General features: G+C 37.5%; 3 protein-coding genes across 3 annotated transcripts; 1 reads left to right on the top strand and 2 right to left on the bottom strand.

Annotated features, from left to right (window-relative positions):
• Nucleotides 1–542: 542 nt before the first annotated feature.
• On the bottom strand, nt 543–4,234 carry LOC131299118 (glucan endo-1,3-beta-glucosidase 13). The gene is made up of 3 exons (XM_058324696.1): nt 3,951–4,234; nt 2,706–3,827; nt 543–835 (listed from the first exon to the last, which is right to left on the bottom strand). Exons 1-3 carry the CDS (start codon nt 4,006–4,008, stop codon nt 804–806), a joined length of 1,212 nt encoding a protein of 403 aa, XP_058180679.1. The 5' UTR covers nt 4,009–4,234; the 3' UTR covers nt 543–803.
• A 258-nt stretch (nt 4,235–4,492) lies between these two features.
• On the top strand, nt 4,493–5,966 carry LOC131298533 (protein FAR1-RELATED SEQUENCE 6-like). Its single transcript, XM_058324016.1, has 2 exons — nt 4,493–4,657; nt 5,391–5,966. The coding sequence occupies exons 1-2, from the start codon at nt 4,493–4,495 to the stop codon at nt 5,964–5,966; spliced, it is 741 nt and encodes a 246-aa protein (XP_058179999.1).
• Nucleotides 5,967–6,571: 605 nt separating this feature from the next.
• Nucleotides 6,572–18,206, bottom strand: LOC131298532 (uncharacterized). Its single transcript, XM_058324015.1, has 6 exons — nt 18,182–18,206; nt 17,918–18,093; nt 17,744–17,816; nt 8,293–8,501; nt 7,801–7,968; nt 6,572–7,168 (listed from the first exon to the last, which is right to left on the bottom strand). Exons 1-6 carry the CDS (start codon nt 18,204–18,206, stop codon nt 7,160–7,162), a joined length of 660 nt encoding a protein of 219 aa, XP_058179998.1. The 3' UTR covers nt 6,572–7,159.
• Nucleotides 18,207–19,293: the final 1,087 nt, after the last annotated feature.

The following is a 19,293-nucleotide window of genomic DNA, read 5'->3' as shown; positions in this document are numbered from 1 at the left end:
CTCGACAAAGTCTCATATGGACTGCACAGTATAATATTCCATAGGTGTAAGTCCAGTTCTCCTCCTACTAGGATGATTCGAGCTATCCATTGCAGGACTTAGTGTATAGATAGTTATCTACAAACAAAACCATATCGACCGGATGCTACTATTAGTTGATCCTACCACATTTGTCTTAGAAAATATAGGTGTAGATGTGGCTGCAGCAAGCCAGTGGTGGTTTGATAATACATTTTCTCTAACAAAAGAATGACGAAAAATTTAAGAACACAACTTTGCATGCAGTTGCTCCGCTACTTTTTCCCCTCCACATAGCTCCGCGGCTGTTTCCATTTGTTCAACATAGCTTAAACCCCTAGGCTATTTTTAAGCAATATGATTAACCATATCCTTGAACAACAAATATCGAATATTGAGATATATGTCACTCGGCCGAAAAATCCCTAGATCGCTTTTAGGAATTCTACTTATAGGCTTCTCCATCAGTTTCAAGTTTTCAGAAATGCAAATCACAGCAGTATCATAATTAACAGCACAACTCATCCAGGAAGGGTGGTGGATATAAATATTAGCAGTAGCTCTAACCAAAAGAGCTTAAAAATATACATACCACAAGTCAAAAGAGGGTTTTTCTTTCTTTTCGATAAGCAGGTATTTAGGATTCCTACTTGACTGCCTTCAACATGTTTGCTCTCTATTATAGCAACAGCAGTAAAGAGGACAACAAAAACTAGATTCACTACAAGATTGTAAACTTAAATTTCTGAATGTAGGGAAAGTAATCACCGCTTCCATTGCTTTGACTAGGTAAGAATGAACCGGCAGTGTCGAAAACCTGCCAAAAGAACACAAATCTGTTACAAACAACGTCCAACATCAGTTTCTCCGTTTGGTTGCTGAGGAAAAAGTAGCGAAACAAACAGCGCACGGAAAATGTTAGATTAACTTTGTAACAAGAACCTCATCAGACCCATGTAACCATTTGATTTTGGAGTTTGGTCTTCTACCTTACAACTTAGACCTAAAGCATCCAAAGCACAAACACAAGAACTAATGTGAACCACCAAAACACTTCAACATCCTGGGGATTTCCACTGAAATGATTGAGATGGAAAATACCAGATTTACAATGAACGCGAGGAAACAAAAATATCACCATAGCCATCTGAGACTGGCCTAATAACAGGTCAAGGAGCCATGACTCGAGGCATAAGGTGAGAGGTCCAGGCTCTTCTTTTGTCTTTCCTTTTTTTGATGCTAAACGGTAGGAGATTTGTATTCAAAGGATTGCAAGGCACATGCAACATCAATTATGTCAAGTCACTAACAACTAAATCAAACTCAATACAAAGTACCCCAAGAAATAGCCCCGTCCAGAAAGAAATAGACTGACAACGAAATGCATGCATACAAGAAACCAATAGTAATCAACTCTTGCCTTAGATTACAAAAATTTCTTTTCATTAGGTACACTTTCTCGTTGTGGTATCCCTTGCTTGTTTTTGGTCCAATGATGAGATTCTTAACAATAGTTGGTTATATCCACCAATTTTTGCAATAATAGCTTGGTCCACAGACCACGGCATGATTAACCGCATTTTATATGTTTCGGATCTATTTACTTACTTTTGATGGGCGTTTCAGTGTCCATTTCAAAATTATAGTGGCAAGAAAGGTACTCTGTTCAACTCAATACGCCTTGACCTCTTGGTAGAGAATGTACAAGGGTGACCAGGTTCAACCCTTGGCAACTCCTTGCCCTAATGGCTCAAAAAAATACAGATATTAAGTAGTTCGAGTTTTCAAACTTTGTCAAATGCAAACTCCCCATCTAACCTTGGAAAATGGAAAATGATTTTGCCACTCCCTTTTTCGTTAATACCACTCCCCTGCAAGTGTATTTTTGGTGCAAAAATACATTTGCAAGGGAGTGGTGTTAACAAAAAAGGGAGTGGCAAAATCAGCGGCCCTAACCTTTTGATTTAATAGAGCCTTCAGTTTAACAAAACCTTTCTTTCTTGGTCAAAGGTAGGAGATAATTTTACTCCAACGAGAATTACCTCAACCTTGATAATCTAACATGTCGAAAATTTAACAACATATACAGAGAAGCCCAGCAACCTCAATCCAACACAACACAACTTAGAATCCCAAAAGGGACGAAGTAACCCACTCAAGAAGCTCCATAATTACATCAACTCAACCTTGACAATCCTTTTTTTTTTTTTTCCAATATTGTATACATTGGTGGACTGTTAGAGGGGAATTAGTGGATTAACAACCAAAGGGGGTTCGACGTCTCTATGTAGACTCCACCCCCAGACCTCTCTCTTGGAAGCCAAGGAGTACAACCACATGGGCTAAGAGCCGCATCTAACCTTGACAATCTAACATGTAGAAAATTTAACAACATACACAAACAAGCCCAACAACCAAAATTCAATACAAGTTAGATTTCAAAAAGGGAAGAAATAACCCACACGACAAAGCTCATATAATATAGGAAATCAATGTCCTCTTTTAACTAGTATTGACCCCTGATTTCCCAGCTAACCCTTTGTCTAAATGAACTTAAACGATAGTACAAAATTAGCACAAATACAAGACCTAATCTGAACCACGAAAATGACCCCAAAAGTGAACTTATATATCATATATGATTGTGTGTTTAAAGTACCCAAAATGAGGAGAAAAAGAAGGCTTACTTGGGTCGGCATTGATGATCATAGCAGTGCCACCAAAACTACAAGTCCCACCATTCCTCTTGTTCTTCTGCCAGTAACTGTTGAAAGCATAAGAAGCATGGGCCACAACAGTATCAGGAGCATAACAACTCCCCTGCGGCTTAATCGCACTGCAATCCGCCCCACCATCACCACAAGCATAATCCATTGCCCCCTGCAACGTCTCCGCCGGCACATTGGGCTTAGCCACGCACCAAACCGCAGTACTCACCGCCCCCAACGCGGGCGGAGGTACGGGGTTACACGGCGGCGGCAAATTAAACCCATACGGAGGATGCGACGGGGCGAAAACCGGAGCCAGTTTCGGTGCAGAGGGAAGTGAAAACGGCGGCGGAGAAGAAGACGTGCCGATTAAGGGAGGGTGAGGGCTTTTGGCCACAAATGCTGGAACAGAGTAGCCAGTGGGGGATTGGGCTGGGCCTAATGGGGTTGGTCTAGCCGGGAAAGGCTCAACCACGTTGGAATCCATGAATGAGAGCTTCCTGCTGATGGATTTTGCATCTCTTGGGGTTTCAATCAGCACATTGATCTTGTTTAGGTTAAAAACCCCAATGTTTTTCATGGATTCTGTGTGGGATGAGACTAGGGTCAGTGTGTCTTCCGGCGAAGGGTAAAAATCAGGAGGTGGGTTTATCGAGTAAGTTGAGTTTGTGTTTTCCAGAAAGGCGAGGAGGGGTTTGATGAAAATGTGAGACAAGCCGTCCTTGTATGTGGCAGAGGAAGGGTTGAAGCAGTCGGAGGAGAGAGAAGCGGAGACTTTGATGTCTCTCTCCAAACCCCACCTTGTGAGGGAGTGGAAAATGTTTTTAACGGAAGGAAGGACCAAACCCATTTCTTGGTGTCGGTTTCTGTTGCAGAAAACAGTGTTTCCAACAACAATGGTGGTGATTTTCGTGGCTGGGTAGTGGGATAGGACGTGGGTTTTCAGCCAGTTTTCGGCTGAAACCACACTGTTTGAGACCTCGTTCAAGTGTTCAGTACCCACGGAGACAGCAATTGGGGTTCCAGTGTGGGATAGGGATTGGAGGACCGCTGGAGATGGGTCGTGGAGAGGCAAGTGTTCGACAGATTCTTGACTCCCACCTGTAGAAAAAGAACAGAAAACAGAAAAAGAAAGAAAATGAAAAAGAAAAACAGAGGAAACCCAAACGATGAAAACTGAAGGGAATGATGGGAGTGTTTTTGGTTTGTGTTTTCTTAACTTACCAGTGAGATTGAGGAGAGAGAGGAAGAAGAGGAGAGAAAGGCACACCATCTTCTTCATTTGATTTGGAGTACTAGCAGAGTTGAATGTAGAGAAAGATCACTATCAGCTTTTATCTAATCTTTGACAGTAGTCCTACCACTGTGGGAGGGAGTTTAATGAAGTGTGAAGGCAAGTATTGGAGTGCAAAGCAAGTTTTGGAGCAGCCAGAAGTTTTTAATATTGCCTAATTCGTGGAGAAGATTTCCATTTGGTGCAGTCTCTGGAATTCATCTTCAGACTGTTGTACCTTTGAGCTGAGACTGTGCTTTGTTTTCTAGTAACAGTAAAACTCATAGTCACGTGGCGTGGCAGCACAATGTCTGAGAAGCAAAACGTTACACGAGTTCGGTAACAACGGAAAAAAAAGAGTAAGTCTACCCATCCGGACCATTTGTCCCGATTTTGTTCCCGATGGTGACGTGGCAGGCATCAGCAACTGAAAAAAAAAAAAAGCACGCTCAAATTTTAATTTTCCCTCCAAACAGAACGAAAAGGGTTTAGAATGGTATTGTTGAAAGCCAGTGTGATAAAACCTTTTACAACGAGATCCACTACCACCGGCGACTCCCGCCAGCCTCACCCTCCACTTCCGGCGGCCACCACCAGTAGGAAAAATCTCCTGGGCCCAGCAATGACACCGCCATCGGCACCGTTACCGACAACCAAGGTCTTGTTTTCTCTCTCTCTGGGTTGTCGATGACCCCTACGATTTCAGTCAATTTCAGCCTTTAATTTCTCTGTAACTTGTTCAAAGCCAAAAAAATTAGGGCTTTTGAAATTGGGAATTTTTTGTTCGAACCCTAACTATAAGATTTCTGCTTCCTATATGTATCAACAGTCAAAGATTTCTGCTTCCGATATGCAAATTTTTGGTTTGGCCATCATCATTATATTCAGTTTTTTTTTTAATATGATCATTATATTCAGTTGGGCATGAACATTTGAAATTGTTGGTCCGGTCATCGTCTAGTTCTAACATGAAATAAGTTGATCATATCTCCCTTGTTTTGGTTCTTTTTGGAGTAGGTAAAAAGTGTGTAAGTTCCATGCTTGATCTAGAATTGTAATGACTACAATGATGATTAACGTTTTGATTATGATAAGTTCTGTTTTGAGAGTAGTTTAATTTGTTCCTTGAGTAACTGCAGTACAGTCCAATTGTATGCTAAATGGTTTGAAAGATGAAAAAATGCATGTACTGAAGTTAGGGTTTCTTGTCTAACTGAAATTAGAGATGTTGTTTAACTGAAATTATAGATGCCTATTGGTGAAAAAATTAATTTTGTCATCAAAATGATGCATGACTTGGCCCTCTTTTTTTATCTCATGAAGTCTTTATTGATTTGGTGTCCTATCTTGTGATAATACTTATCAACCTTAGTAAATTGTTGAACATGTAGGTGATGTTTCCGATGTCGTCAGATTCTGTTCCTTCGACAATGCTTCCTCGATCATCGAATCGAGATGAGATAGATACTAATGAGAAAAATGAGGTATGGAGTGGATACAATGGAGATGAAGAAGAGGTATCGAGTGGTTCTTCTAAAAAAGAGTGTGATGAGATATGTACTAATGAAGATGGAAAGGAGGAAATAGAAAATTTTGAAGATAGTGTTGAGCAACCAAAGGAGGGAATGATATTCGACACACCAAATGATGCCTATCTATATTACTCAAGATATGCTAAAGAAAATGGGTGTGCTGTGGCTAAAAGAACTAACAAGAAGGAAAGAGATGAAAACTTGAGAAATGTTACTTTTCAATGTTGTCACGGTAGAAAGGCAAAGGTCAATACAACCAATCCGGTCAAACCACGGCCACAAACAAAAATTGAGTGTCCGGCTCGCCTTAATTTTGCTATATGCCCGGATGGAAAGTGGAGGTTAAATCGGGTTGCCTTGGAGCACAATCATGAATATAGCCCGGGAAAGTTATATTCTTCATGGTGTGAATCTGGCACTTTGTTATTTTTCTAATGTTGTATGAAATGGAATATCTGGTATGCAATAGAACTCTTGATACGTATCGCAAGCGTGCCGGACACGGCTCCGTGTCCTAGTTAATGTTTGTTTGTAGTTTTAAGTTTAATGCTACTATTGGTACCTTTGGTCTTGGTCTTGTGGATGATAAGTTTTTAGTTTAAGCATATATGGATGATAGATTTCTAGTATAATGCTGCTTTTTTTTTTTGGTTGTTGGTTCATTCTGAAATTGTAACTAGAAGCACATGGAAGTATGAATGTAAAATGGAAGTATGATTTTTAGCACCAACAAGTATGGAAGTAATGCTAGTTTATAGCACATGGAAGTATGGTTTTTAGTCAAGTATAGACTTGGTAGAATGTAAAACCAAATCCCAAAGGTAAGTTCTGAAAAAAAATTCGGCAGAGTCTCCCCTATATTTGGTCCTAGCCCGACGTCTCGCGTCTTAGTCAGTACAACAAGAATAACATCAAGTTATGCACAAGCCCACGGCAGACATTTCTCATGTTAAATCACCATTCACAAGCCAAAATCAAGTGTCAAGTTGTCCATTCACAACAAAAAGCATAAACCGTATAGTTCCAGATAGTCATTCTCATGCTAATTATCATTCACATCCAAATAAATAAGATTACATTCTCCTCTCTAATGGTTTAAACCTCATTTGCAAAACAAAAATAGACTACATTCTAGTATTTCAATTGTAGGACAAATAGGCCTACTAATTACATCTCCATTTTTTTTGCTATCAAATCATTTTACTCTTCTTTGCCACCAAATGATTCAGCATCTTTACTTCTTTGTTTGAGTTGCAGAAACCTTCTTCTCTTTCCATCTTATAGCATTCCATGCCCTCGAGCAGTTCCACAGCTATTGGATCTCCAATGCTTACTCCACCCATCTGCTGCCAATGCTGATAAGACGCATTTGATGCATGAGCAATAAAGTGGTAGCCCCAGTAAACTGAAAATGACAAAGGGACAAGCAACAAATTCAGCAGCACACATGCAGAGTAGGAACATCAAAATCAAAGCAACATCAAGGATATAGGTCAACCCAAAATTTGACAAACTAACCATATGTAGTATAAACTGTCCATTTCTTATTTCTGCACCCTACCCAACAGCTCTACTTGCACAATTCCACCTATTCAAAGAACAGGTTCTGGAAGCTTGAACTTTTGCAGTCAATTCTCCTAATATCCATGAGAAAGCCATCTCAAGCTAATTAGTTTTGAAATAAGGCACTAAATAGTAACAGACAATAGGAATATGGAGGAATAGAACTAAATAACACTGCAGCTCATTCCAAACATAGCATCTTCATGATATTATTTTCAGTTTGGTTGAAGCTAACATAACATCAGTTTCCCAGTGTGATATAACCTTTTACAATGGTAAGACATGTTAACTTATGCTGCAACAAAGACCATGCCATACAGAATGTACATTAGTGAAGAATATTTATACACGAAGGGGGAAGATAACCGTCCAAACCTTCACGCAGATGGCGAAGAAGCCTTTTCTCTACTAATAAGGCTAGCATAAAGGAGTTACTTCAGTTTTAACATTATCCGTTTCGATAATTGCATGTGGGTATTGTTAAAAGATGAGAAAGTTGAAGGAAAAATAAAATATAAATCACTTCAAAATTTCCCCAGAGATTTAACCCTAATCTTTTCCTTTCTCCTCCTTTGCTTTCCTCAAAGAACACCAAGGTGAAGCTGTCTTAACCTTTCCCTCTTTCTTCTCCCTTTGACTTCCTCCCAGTCTTTTGTCTTACCTTACCAAAGAAATGTAAGCCACTCTCATGAATTGTTAAACTCACCTGAGCCATTGGGAATTCTAGTGAAGTATATGTCCATATGAAAGGGCTGTCAGTGGACTCATTACCAGCGTCAAATTCATCTCCTGAATCACTTCCTATTCCAATAGGAGACCTGGGATGTCGCATTCGAAATCGCACGGCCTTCGCGGAATATATAGGAAATTCATACTAAAAAGAACCAAAACAAGGGAGATATGATCAACTTATTTCATGCTAGAACTAGATGATGACCGGACCAAAAATTTCAAATTTTCATGCCCAACTGAATACAATGATGATGGCCGAACCAAAAATTTGCATATCGGAAGCAAAAATCTTTGACTGTTGATGCATATAGAAAGCAGAAATCTTATAGTTAGGGTTCGAACAAAAAATCCCCAATTTCAAAAGCCCTAATTTTTTTGGCTTTGAACAAGTTACAGAGAAATTAATGGTTGGAATTGACTGAAATCGTAGGGGTCATCAACAACCCAGACAGAGAGAAAATGAGACCTTGGTTGTCGGAAAGGGCGCCGGTGGTGATGTCGTTGTTGGGCCCAGGAGATTTTTCTTGCTGGTGGTGGTCGCCGGAAGTGGAGGGTGAAACTGATGATGGTCGCCGAAAGTGAAGGGTGAGGCTTGTGGGAGTCGCCTGTGGTGGGGTGGATGTTGCCGGTGGTCGTCCTCCTCACTCCGTCTCTCTGCTCGTTTGGCAGATGGTGGTTTGGGGGAAGAGGAAATGCCGAAATGGTCGGGTTTGGTTCCAAAATTAAAATTTCAGCATTTTTTTTTTTTTAGTTGCTGACGTCTGCCTCGTTAGCGTCGGGATAAAATCGGGAGAGAGGATTGGGATGTGTAGACTTACTCGAAAAAAAATCTCCGAATATGATTCGATTCCCGATTTTTTTTTTTTTGAAGAGATCTGAATCTGCTCCAATATCAGAAAAAATTTCTAAATATCCCATCCGTTCGGGACGGATAACAAATCGGATTCAGATGAATTGGCCGAAATGGCCATCACTAACAAAAATGTAAGGCATACTGACTAAATAAGGTAACGAAAATGTACAACGGCACATCTGGTCCAATAGGAATAATTCAAATGGTTTATTATATTTAAAATAAATATTTTAGTGATAATTGAATATATGTAAGTTGTTGATCCAATCTTACAAATTTCATTTATAATTTAGGAATACTAAATTTCGAATGAAAAATTTGAAGGTTTTATCGAAAACTTACACATATCCAATTGAATTTTTTTTTAGAATTACTCGAAAAATTATTTTAAAATTATTGAGAGTATGTTTCACTAACTAAAATAAGTACTTGTTTTTTTAATTAAATGTGATGTATTGTGAGAGAATGACATATATCACAAAACGAAAAATAAGTATTTTACTCCCTCTGTCTCAATTTAGTAGTCCTTTTAGAAGCTCATATCACTTTTCAATTAATTATATTTTGTAATTTATAATATTTTATGTGATTTTAAAAATATTGTATTATAGAACTAATCGAAATGTATCAAACAAGATTCATATTGAATATAAAATTCATTACTGATTTAAAGATATAACTAATTTTTTATCCAATTAGAATAGAACGAAAGACTATTAAATTGAGACAGAATGAGTAAAAAATAAGAACATTAACGGAATAGGGCCTAAATGGTTTAGATTATTTGTGTGGGATCCAAAAGTGGACTTCTTACGGACTTCAGATTGGTGTTTTATGTCATGAGGTGCACAACACCGCACCTCCAAGCCATCAAATCGTGCATCCGACGGCTTAGATCTCATCTCGACAACCAACTATCGAGAGCTGTTCATTGCCAAGATGAAATCTGAGCCGTTGGATGCACGATCCGACGGCTCGATGGTGTGCAGCACAGTTCTACGCACACCACTGTAAAGCACCATCCCCTAATTCACCTCTTACACCCTTGTACATTTTCGGTACCCCACTTATTCGGTACCCTACTTATTCGGTACCCATATTCTAATCAAATAGAAAATTATAGGGAAAAAAACTGAAATGATCCATATAGTTAAGTGTTTGTGTCAACTTGGTCCCTGTAGTTGTAATTGGCTCGATTTACACTCTGTACTTTCCATTTTGTTTCAACTTGGTCCAATTACTAACTACCGTTAGTCCTGTTAACAGTAAAATCAAATGGCCCCTTTTTTGGGGTTAAAACAGTAATTTTCTCATTCCCCTCTTGCCCTAATAATTTAGGGGTGTGCACGAGTCGGGCGGTCAGGTTTGACCCCCGACCCGACATGGCAGGTAACAAATGTTTTAGGCTCACAAACCCAACCGAAAAGGGGTAAGAACCGTCCGCGAGCTCGATTCTTTATGTCGGGTCAGGTTTGACCAAAAACTGAATTAATCTTTATGAATTGATCGGGTCGGGTAAGAAACGCACCAACTCGGACCCCGAACCAAAATTTGATTTTTAATAGAAAATGAACCCGTGCCTGTCTAAAGCACATGTTCAACCCCACCCGGGACCCTTCGGGTTGGGTCGGGTTGCGGGTGGACGAATTTTTTGCACAAGCCTACCTAATATACCTCTGAACCAAAACACAGCTCATTCTTCCATTCTCCATTGATAAGGAGGCACCTGAGAAGAAATTTGGTTATAGTTTTCTGCAAAAAGTTGCCCTCTAATTCATCATTTTCATGATCAGCCATGAGGCAACATAACCATTGGTATTGTCTACCTGTTCAACTTGTGGACAAATACTGAGATGCCTATTTTTCTACATTGTACTGAAAATGCATGTAGAACCATGTCCAAAAGTCACAACATGATATAGATCCAAAAGTCACAACATGATAAAGAACTATGTCCAAAAGTCAAAATATTACATAAACTCATGGATTGTTCGGCTAAATAAGCCAAGTAACTTATTTTTTTGTCCTTATTCAATTTTTTTTTCGCATTTATTAGTTTTTTTGTCAATTTTTTCGGGATTATTATTTCGTCATAACGAGAGGGACCTAAAAAGTAAAAAATTGCCATTGAAATCCAATTTTTTTGAATAAATACAAAAAAATTGACTTATTGGCTTAGTTTTGTCTATATTGGCTTATTTTTATCTTTACTTAAAAAGACTAACGGCGAACTAACGGCAGTTAGCAATTTGGATCAAATTGGAACAAAATGAAAAGTACAAAGTATAAATTGAGCCAATTACAACTAGAGGGACCAAGTTGACACAAACATTTAACTACATGAACCATTTCAATTTTTTTCCCAAAATTATATATGTTTCATAACACCTTTTACGTAAAATGAATTTGATTTGGTAAATCTCAATTACTTTTATTAAATAGAGTTTTTAAAATTACAAAAATCATTTAACATTAAAAGCTATAAACAATTTTAATATAGCACAAAACCTCAAAAAGAACTAACAAATTAGAATAGAGCGAGTAATGTTCTCTCGTGTGGGAATTTCTCTGTTGTGATCTATTATTTTACACAAACAATACTTGTTATAAATTTTTTTGAGAAAATGACCTTATTTGGTTCTCCTCTCAAAATTTCTATGTCCAAATTTTTGACTGTTTCGTCATTTGTGTTTTTTCATTTTTAGTGATTTTTTTATTAAAAAATAAAAAATTTGTTTGAAAATTAAAAAAAATTGATTAAAAATATAAAAAAATACGCAAGCCTATAAAAAATTTCTATCGCAAAAGCTATCCCAACACTGACAACGAAGCAAGGCAAAATGACACTGCACTTTTTGACACTCCACTTGTGGTTATCAAAAAATAAAGTGTCCAAAAAATTGTGCTTTTATTTGATGATTCAAATAATTTATTATGTAAAATTTGATGTTCGTAAGCCATGGAAAACATAGGTTTAGCATAAAACGATGAAGGCTCGATCGAATATTTAAGAAATAAACAGTTACCATGTGATTGTCCACTTCACTTGTAGCAAATAAATTATATTCATGTATATACCGATGTTCGATCAACTGATTGTTTTAGTAAATACAATTAAGAGTTTTTTTTTTTTTTGGTAATTAAATACGATTAAGAGTTACAAAGCTCAACGATCCATAGTCATTCTGTGTTGCCAAACCCAGCTGTCTCGGTGTGCGGCATAGGCTTCTCCAATGGAGGCCATGGTTCGAGCTTCACGAGGGGAGCGTTTGGGGTTCAAGGCTATGAATAGTTTCTGGATTACTTGTTGACTAACCCAATAACTCCCCTAATCCCGTTGATGTATATCGCTGTGACAAAAAAAAATAGTCATTTTGTGTTTGCTTTGGGTCTAGAGACCCAACCTTTTTACTTTGCGCACGGTTTTCAATAAGTTTTCTTTCTAATTATTACTTTCATTTTTTTATTTATCTCTCTCCACACATTACCTCAAAATCTCTCTTAAACCCCAAACCAAACATTTATTATGAAAATCCTTCTAACCCCGTTCCGCTTTCTCAAATAAGTACTTAAAAAATAAATATCTATTTTCAAGCTTAAAAATAATGGGCTTACGAAAATAATTTTTTAATTTTTTTTTGCAGTGTTTGATAGATCTCATCGAACAAATATTGCACATTGCATTTTTTTTTCAGTAAGCCTATTATTTTTAAACTTAAAAATTGCACATAAGTATTTACGATTTTTTAAGGGGAATCTGAATTTCATATTTACCTTCTTCACTTCTCTCATCTCCTCTCCTTTTTGGTGAAAATGATTTCTGCACTTTATTTTTTGATTATAGCACTTACATCATAGCACTTTCCCAAGTTACCCCTCCAGTCACCACTTCTTTCACCTCACCACTTTTTCTTCTTTTACTACCTTTCTACTCTCCCAAGTCACTTTTATTTGGCCACTTAAATTCTTTCTTTTACGAGCTGGAGTGGTGAAAAGAGGTCAGAATACAAAGGTGAGAGTTTTCCCAAGGGTCATAGGGACGCGTGGAAGAACAAAACATTTGGGTGTGGGAAGAGTGAACCGTGAAGCCCAATGACAACGAATGAGGTGGCCAAATTCTACTCCCCTCCCACCCCCAAAGTTTGTGCCATGTTTCGTATTGCGGCTTCCGAAGTTTTTTTTTTTTCTTCTTCTTTTTACACCTCAGTTGTAAAGTTATTCCTTACTTGCACCCGATCCTAATAATTCAAGAAACTGGGATTCTTGTAGGAGAACTGGTGGAATTAAGAAAACCCCGAAATGGGTTTTTATGATTCTCACATTTAAAGGAAGACTCGATAAGGAGAAGCAGAAATATCATAGGAAAGGGAAACATGGGAGGCCAGAGTTTCATATACTTGCACTCCATAAACCCCTATTAATATTGAAAACCTCTATTAATTCGGAAGTAGTAATAACTTTATCACAGTTAGTACACTTTTTGGGTAAATATTTACCAAAAAAAAGACAAGGGTAAAGTAGGATATTCTTACAATTATAGAATAAGAACTTGACCCAGGATATTGTCAATTTGTCATGGATGTAAACTTAAGTGAAGGCTGATTTAAGGACCATGATATAATTTACATGATTTTATAATAATAGTACGATATTTTAGTTTACAAAATTTTCTCCTCCAATTGTCTTGGGTGTGTCAAGTAGAACGAGCTGACAACCACTGCTTTGTGCAGTTAGTAAGTCTTTGTCTCCCCTTTGTGACAAGTCTTAGATTCGAGGGCCATAAGGGGCAGGCCCTTTGGAGGCCAAGACTAGGAATAGCTTCTGAACTCTCATTGCTAACTCTAACATCCTTCCACTAACCCGTGCAAACGAATATTGCCTGCCAAAATAAATAAAGTAGAGCGAGCAGTAATCTTACCTGGGGCCTTTTTCATTCATCAAATGGACAACCTTTTGAAATTGACACGTGTTCATCCCAATTCGATACTTGAGGGTTTGTGTGGAACTTATGAAAAAGAAATGAAATGAAATGAAAGGAAAATAATTTTTCCTCATTTGGTTTGGGAGAAAACAAGAAAAAAAATAACAAAATAGAGAATAAATCTCCCTCCACACTCTCATTTTCTTTCCTTTTTTTTTCTCAAGTTTCAAATAGGCCCTAAATTCGGGAAAAAACACTATAACGGCTCAAAATTTCTAATATAAGGAGACCTTTGATGGGCCAAATGTAAATTACCCCACGAATGACAGAATGGAGTGAAGGTGTTGTTCCACTAAGAAATTTTTGGACTTTGTTATTATTTTGTCCTTATTTATTTTTGTTAGTTTTGCATCTCACTTTTTTAGTTTTTCAATTCAAGAAGAATCGGAAAAGTAAAAATTATGACTTTTACATAATTTTTTTGCGAAATAACCACTTTTCAAAAAAAAAATTTCAAAAAAGTTGGCTTTTTGGCTTAAAATTAGATATTTCAAAAACTTTAGGGGTAAAAGTAAATTGTTTTTACTTTTTCGATTTCTTTCGTTATCAACAATCCACAAAAGTTTAACGCAAAATTAACAAACGCGTTTTTTTTTTTTTTGAATAGTTAAGGACAAAACCTCCAAAAAGTACGAAAAGTTAAGCAAAACATGGTCAAAGACTAGGGAGAAGCATAGCGGTAAAGAGATGAATCCTCTCCGGTCTAAAGGTTTGGACTCGACGAGACAGTCCATGCATGGACCGTCTATTTCTGCAATAAATAGTTGAGATTTATTAAAAAACACTTTTATGAACCTCCTCCATGAATTTTTTTAAATAAATCTGAACCGTTGATTATACCAAATGTGAGGTCGGGATCGGAGAGGATACGAACCCTAACGTTAATTTTGCACCGTTAAGTCCAGCTGGTTTTTCTCTGCTTGGACCAGAGTAAGGCCATGAGTTGGTCAATTCCCAATTGCATTTGGTAGCAGGTGAGAGTGGAAACGGTAAATAACACCAGGCCCAATAAAGAGAAAGGACGTTGGGGCCCACGGAGAAATTGCTGTAGGTTTTCAAATAAGAGGGCCGACAAAAATCAGCTTTGGTTGCTTGGGGACCACTTATGCTTTGTGCTGGCGGATCTTGAACCGCCTTGTGGACCCATTAGAAACAGAAAACCAGGTTGATACCCATTTGTGTGGGTTTAAGGTTTCCGTGACAGTAGTAAACTTGATTTGGTTGTCCCTAACCAACCAAAGAGGGACGCGCCCCCCACCCCCCCCCCCCCCCCCCCCTTATATTGTTTTATTTGGACCAAAAAGTATAGGTCCGCTGCTCAACAGTCACTGCTCTTTCCACCGTTTTCAATTTTACCGTCGAATAATAATTTGGACGGTACGAATTTAAAAAAAAAAACTTTTTCAGAGACTCTCCCTAAAAAAGTTTTTTTAAAATCTAAACCATTAATAACCGACACGAATGGTGAGGGCGTAGCACCGGTGTATTTGGACTCCAGGATGTATGAATATGGTGGAATAAAGGGACAAAGTATGTGCTATATGTTTAAAGAACATGATGATGATTTAGGATTTCCTTGGGTGAGAAAAAGGAAAGTTGACAGTAATCACGCATTAATAAATTAATCGATAAGTCCGGTCATTTCCAAACTCTGCCATCAAAGTATTGGGGTGTAAAAAAGAAAAAAAGAGTGTCATTTTAACAACTTTAAGTAGTGGTAACTAAAATTGAGGAAGCTGGGGGAGACCAAATTTTCTGGTTTCACCTAGGGCTGCAAACGATCCGAGCCGCTCGCGAGCGGCTCGGAGCTCGGCTCGATAACGGCTCGGCTCGGCTCGGTTCAAGACAAAAACGAGCCGAGCTCGAGCTCGAGTCCTGGGCTCGTTTCATAAACGAGCTGAGCTCGAGCTAGTCGAAACTCGGCTCGAATTGGCTCGCGAGCTCGATTATATAATATATTTATATATATATTTATATATATATTTTTTTTACATATATTATATTTATTTATATATATATTTATATATATTTGTTTCATAAACGAGCCGAACGAGCCGAGCTCGAGCTCCGTAAATACATATCGAACCGAGATCGAGTCCTGCAGCTCGTCACGAGCTCGAGCCGAGCTCGAACCAACTAAATTTTTGCCGAGCCGAGCTCGAACACTCTAAAACTCGGCTCGGCTCGGCTCGGCTCGGCTCGGCTCGTTTGCAGCCCTAGTTTCACCTTCTCTGTGGTCTCATGGGCCCTTTGGCAGGTTTGACAACGGTCACTAGTTTTTTTATCGATTAAATGGGCTTAGTCCAGTAAACAAAGGCCCATCATTAGGCCCAAGTCTTTGTCGTTTCGGCTTTGGAAATTTATACTCCGGAGTAGTACAGAAAGTAAGTAAACATTATTGCTAGCTAGCTGGACCCAACTGCACGTTTTAGGTACTCCCTACCTAAAAATAGTACACCTTAGCTTTTACCAAAATATTTGCCCAGTCCGATATCTTAAAAATGATAGTATAATTTTTTTAAGAATTTTAAAAAATTCGAACTTTTTCACAAATTCAAAACTCATTGATTTCTAGAAAGTTGTTGAAAAAAATTTGAATTTTTCTGGCAAAAAATGAATTATTTTTAAGACTCTGTTTTGCCTACCGGACAAATATTTTGAGACGGAGGAAGGGAGTAGTATTGATTAATTTTGTTACGCTCGAACGTCAAACCACTATAAAACATTTACGCCAAGCGTGGTGGTACAAAGGACATGAATAGCAAAGCAATTTGTTCATTCCGACTTCTTCTTTTTATTATTCTGTTTGGTAGTAGCGTTTAAGATTAAGTGACAATATTGCTTAAAATGATTGGAAATTGATTTTTATACTCTCTTTTTTGATAACTACACTCTTTCTTTTAGATTTTAGTGCTCAAAGTGTATGTAGAATTTTTGCTAAAAAACAAAAAAAAATGGAGTGTGAATATCAAAAAATGGAGTGTAGAAATCAATTTACAAATTATTTCGTATTCTATTTGCTTGTAATATATATGTGATGATGAAACTCGATAATTTGCGTTGATATTCTTGCTGCCAGCCTTATAGCTAAAGGCATCGACTAAATTAAATAACATAAAGTATTAAACAATTTTAATCTTTGATGATAACTTGTAATAATAATCGCATGCTTTAACGATCATGGGAGCTCTTCTAATTGCTCCTGTTACTTACTCTCTTTTTTCTTTTTCCCTTTTTTTTTTGTTGGAGGGGCGGGGAGTACGGCTCTATTGCAGTCCGGATTTTAGACTTCAAAGAGTAGTCCGTGCAACCTCAAAATGTCTTCCAATGGAAGGAAAAAAAAAAAAAAAAGACCCATAAAAGGCAGCTTAAAGTTAGTGAATAGGATTAACATATTCAAACAAAGAGTAATTAAGCAGTGATTATAATGGTAAATACCGGTTAACGGTATCCATAAACATCGAAAACCTACACAGATTGGATCAACAAATGTCCACCAAAGTTGATTATTAGATGGAGCAACATGTAAGATTACATCACGGCTGCGTTAAATATTACAAGTAATTTCTAGCCCTGGCCAGCACAATGGTGCGAAAGTAATGGAATAAGAACAATTAAGCTGGAGAAGATGAAGCAGCTGGGAATCTAGGTTGCTTTGCAGAATGGCACCAGTTTCATAACTTTTTGGGGCATGAGAATTGTTTGGTAAGGTTGGAATTGGATGCATGGTCTTCAAGCAAGGTAACCAGTAGATGCTTAACTTGCTGGCCTGGAATACATGAATTAAAATTGTAAATTGTTGATAGCTTCTTGATTATTCTACCGTTAAGATCCCCAACTTTTAGGCACGACTAAGGCATATCCACCTTTAAATGAAGGGAAAGACTTTCCCCTCAAATGAAACTCACTGTTGACCCTAAAGACATACAACTATTTGATGACTCATAAAATCTTGTTTACAGAGTAGCTATAAACAAGTGTTTACGGAGCGTCCAAAAGTATTTTGAACGATCCGAATTAAAAACAATCTATTAACGGCAATAGATAATCTATTACCGTTAATGGATTATTTTTAATCCGGACCGTCCAATGACGAAACGGACGGCTGAAATCGCTCAGCTCCGTAAAGAGCAACTGCTACATAAAAGTTTCTCTCCTGAAGAATAATAAACATAAAAAGAAGGCACTTGAGCAATGATGCGTTCAAGGTTTAGCATCGAATTACTTGGAAAAAGCTGGAGGATCGCTTGTACTGACCAAATTCACCTTTATTCTAGTAGTAGTAGTATTTAAGAGCAACAACATCAGCGTAGGTAAAATGAGAATTTCGGTAAAGTAACTAAGCAAATCGTAGAAAATCTTCTGCAGTAGATTAGGTACTTGGGTATCTATTATACATTTCGCTTCCCTCCTTCGGTACTTGTGGCGAACATCTGTTCACAAGTCAAAGAGTAAACAAATACTTTTAATCCCTGGACCCATCTTATCACTCATCTGTCCCCACGTTATTCTGTCTCTCACTTGACTTTTCAAATGTGGCATGCATGATAGAGATATGGATAGTTACGTTGCTGCGTTGGTACAAGAAAAAGGGACTATCTAAAGTATAAAAGTTATATTATTCACTAGTTATTTTACCTATCATTGGTGTACTTGCTCAAAAATGAACCTACAACTATATCTGAACTTGTGCCCCAAAATATAATTTTGCTAAATCATTAGTGTTCTCTTAAAATATCTTAAAAACTATAGATTTATTAACACAATCAATAAATTTTCTCTGATGGCCATGTTTTCACTAACATTTTTTAACAACTTAGTAAAATACTGTAAATGCCACAACTCACAAGTTATTCACATTAATCAACAAATTATTAATTAGTGAAAATAACTTGACATGTGGTACGAGAGTAAACGCACTCTAAACTTAGGAATTAGCCACAAGAGTATTTTTGAATACAGAAATGATTCGTGCACAGACTGTTGTGCACAGCAGTCTTTTCCTTCCGCCCCGGGTCGCACAAAGATGATCGGAGCCGCTCATTTTGTTCAAAATATGTCGTTTAAGGTCTCTGTAAAAAATGAGCTTCGTTCGATATCGTTAGAGGCGTTAACAAAACACCCAAAATCACTTCAGAATTCCCAAAATCACTTTAGAATTTAGGCTAAATTCTGAAGTGATTTTAGGTGTTTTGTTAACGCCTCTAACGATATCGAACGAAGCTCATTTTTTACAGAGACCTTAAACGACATATTTTGAACAAAATGAGCGGCTCCGATCATCTTTGTGCGACCCGGGGCGGGAGGAAAAGGCTGCTGTACACAGCTGCTGTGCACAGCAGTTTGTGCACGTAGCACAGCCCTTTTGAATATACTTATTTAGTAGTACCTTCTGACAAGACTTGTTTGGTGAGTTATATATATGCAATATATATAATTGTACAACTTTCAGAAAAGAAAGGTAATTTCAAACTTAGAAACATGTGTTTATGCAAATAATTTTTCTACCAATATGGATCTTATTTGATAGATTTCATTGAGATATTTTAAACGGTGCAAAAAAAATTGAAAAATTATTTTTCATTTTCATTATATTTGAGCTTAAAATTATCTTGTTTTTTAAAAAGAAGGTT

Source organism: Rhododendron vialii, chromosome 8a, assembly GCF_030253575.1.
Source record: "Rhododendron vialii isolate Sample 1 chromosome 8a, ASM3025357v1".
NCBI classification, from domain to species: domain Eukaryota; kingdom Viridiplantae; phylum Streptophyta; class Magnoliopsida; order Ericales; family Ericaceae; genus Rhododendron; species Rhododendron vialii.
The sequence above is the reverse complement of the archived record's forward strand: the minus strand, read 5'-3'. Positions and strand labels throughout refer to the sequence as shown.

Excerpts from the sequence above, each read along its gene's own strand:
- LOC131299118 (XM_058324696.1), bottom strand. The coding sequence starts at position 4,008 with ATGAAGAAGATGGTGTGCCTTTCTCTCCTCTTCTTCCTCTCTCTCCTC. Across the intron at positions 3,828-3,950 it reads CTCTCTCCTCAATCTCACTG|GTGGGAGTCAAGAATCTGTC; the intron begins GTAAGTTAAGAA and ends CTTTTTCTACAG. Across the intron at positions 836-2,705 it reads GATCATCAATGCCGACCCAA|GTTTTCGACACTGCCGGTTC; the intron begins GTAAGCCTTCTT and ends TTCTTTTGGCAG.
- LOC131298533 (XM_058324016.1), top strand. The coding sequence starts at position 4,493 with ATGGTATTGTTGAAAGCCAGTGTGATAAAACCTTTTACAACGAGATCC. Across the intron at positions 4,658-5,390 it reads CACCGTTACCGACAACCAAG|GTGATGTTTCCGATGTCGTC; the intron begins GTCTTGTTTTCT and ends TTGAACATGTAG.
- LOC131298532 (XM_058324015.1), bottom strand. The coding sequence starts at position 18,206 with ATGCATGCCACATTTGAAAAGTCAA. Across the intron at positions 18,094-18,181 it reads TGCCACATTTGAAAAGTCAA|ATGTTCGCCACAAGTACCGA; the intron begins GTGAGAGACAGA and ends ACTTGTGAACAG. Across the intron at positions 7,969-8,292 it reads CGCCCTTTCCGACAACCAAG|TATGAATTTCCTATATATTC; the intron begins GTCTCATTTTCT and ends GGTTCTTTTTAG.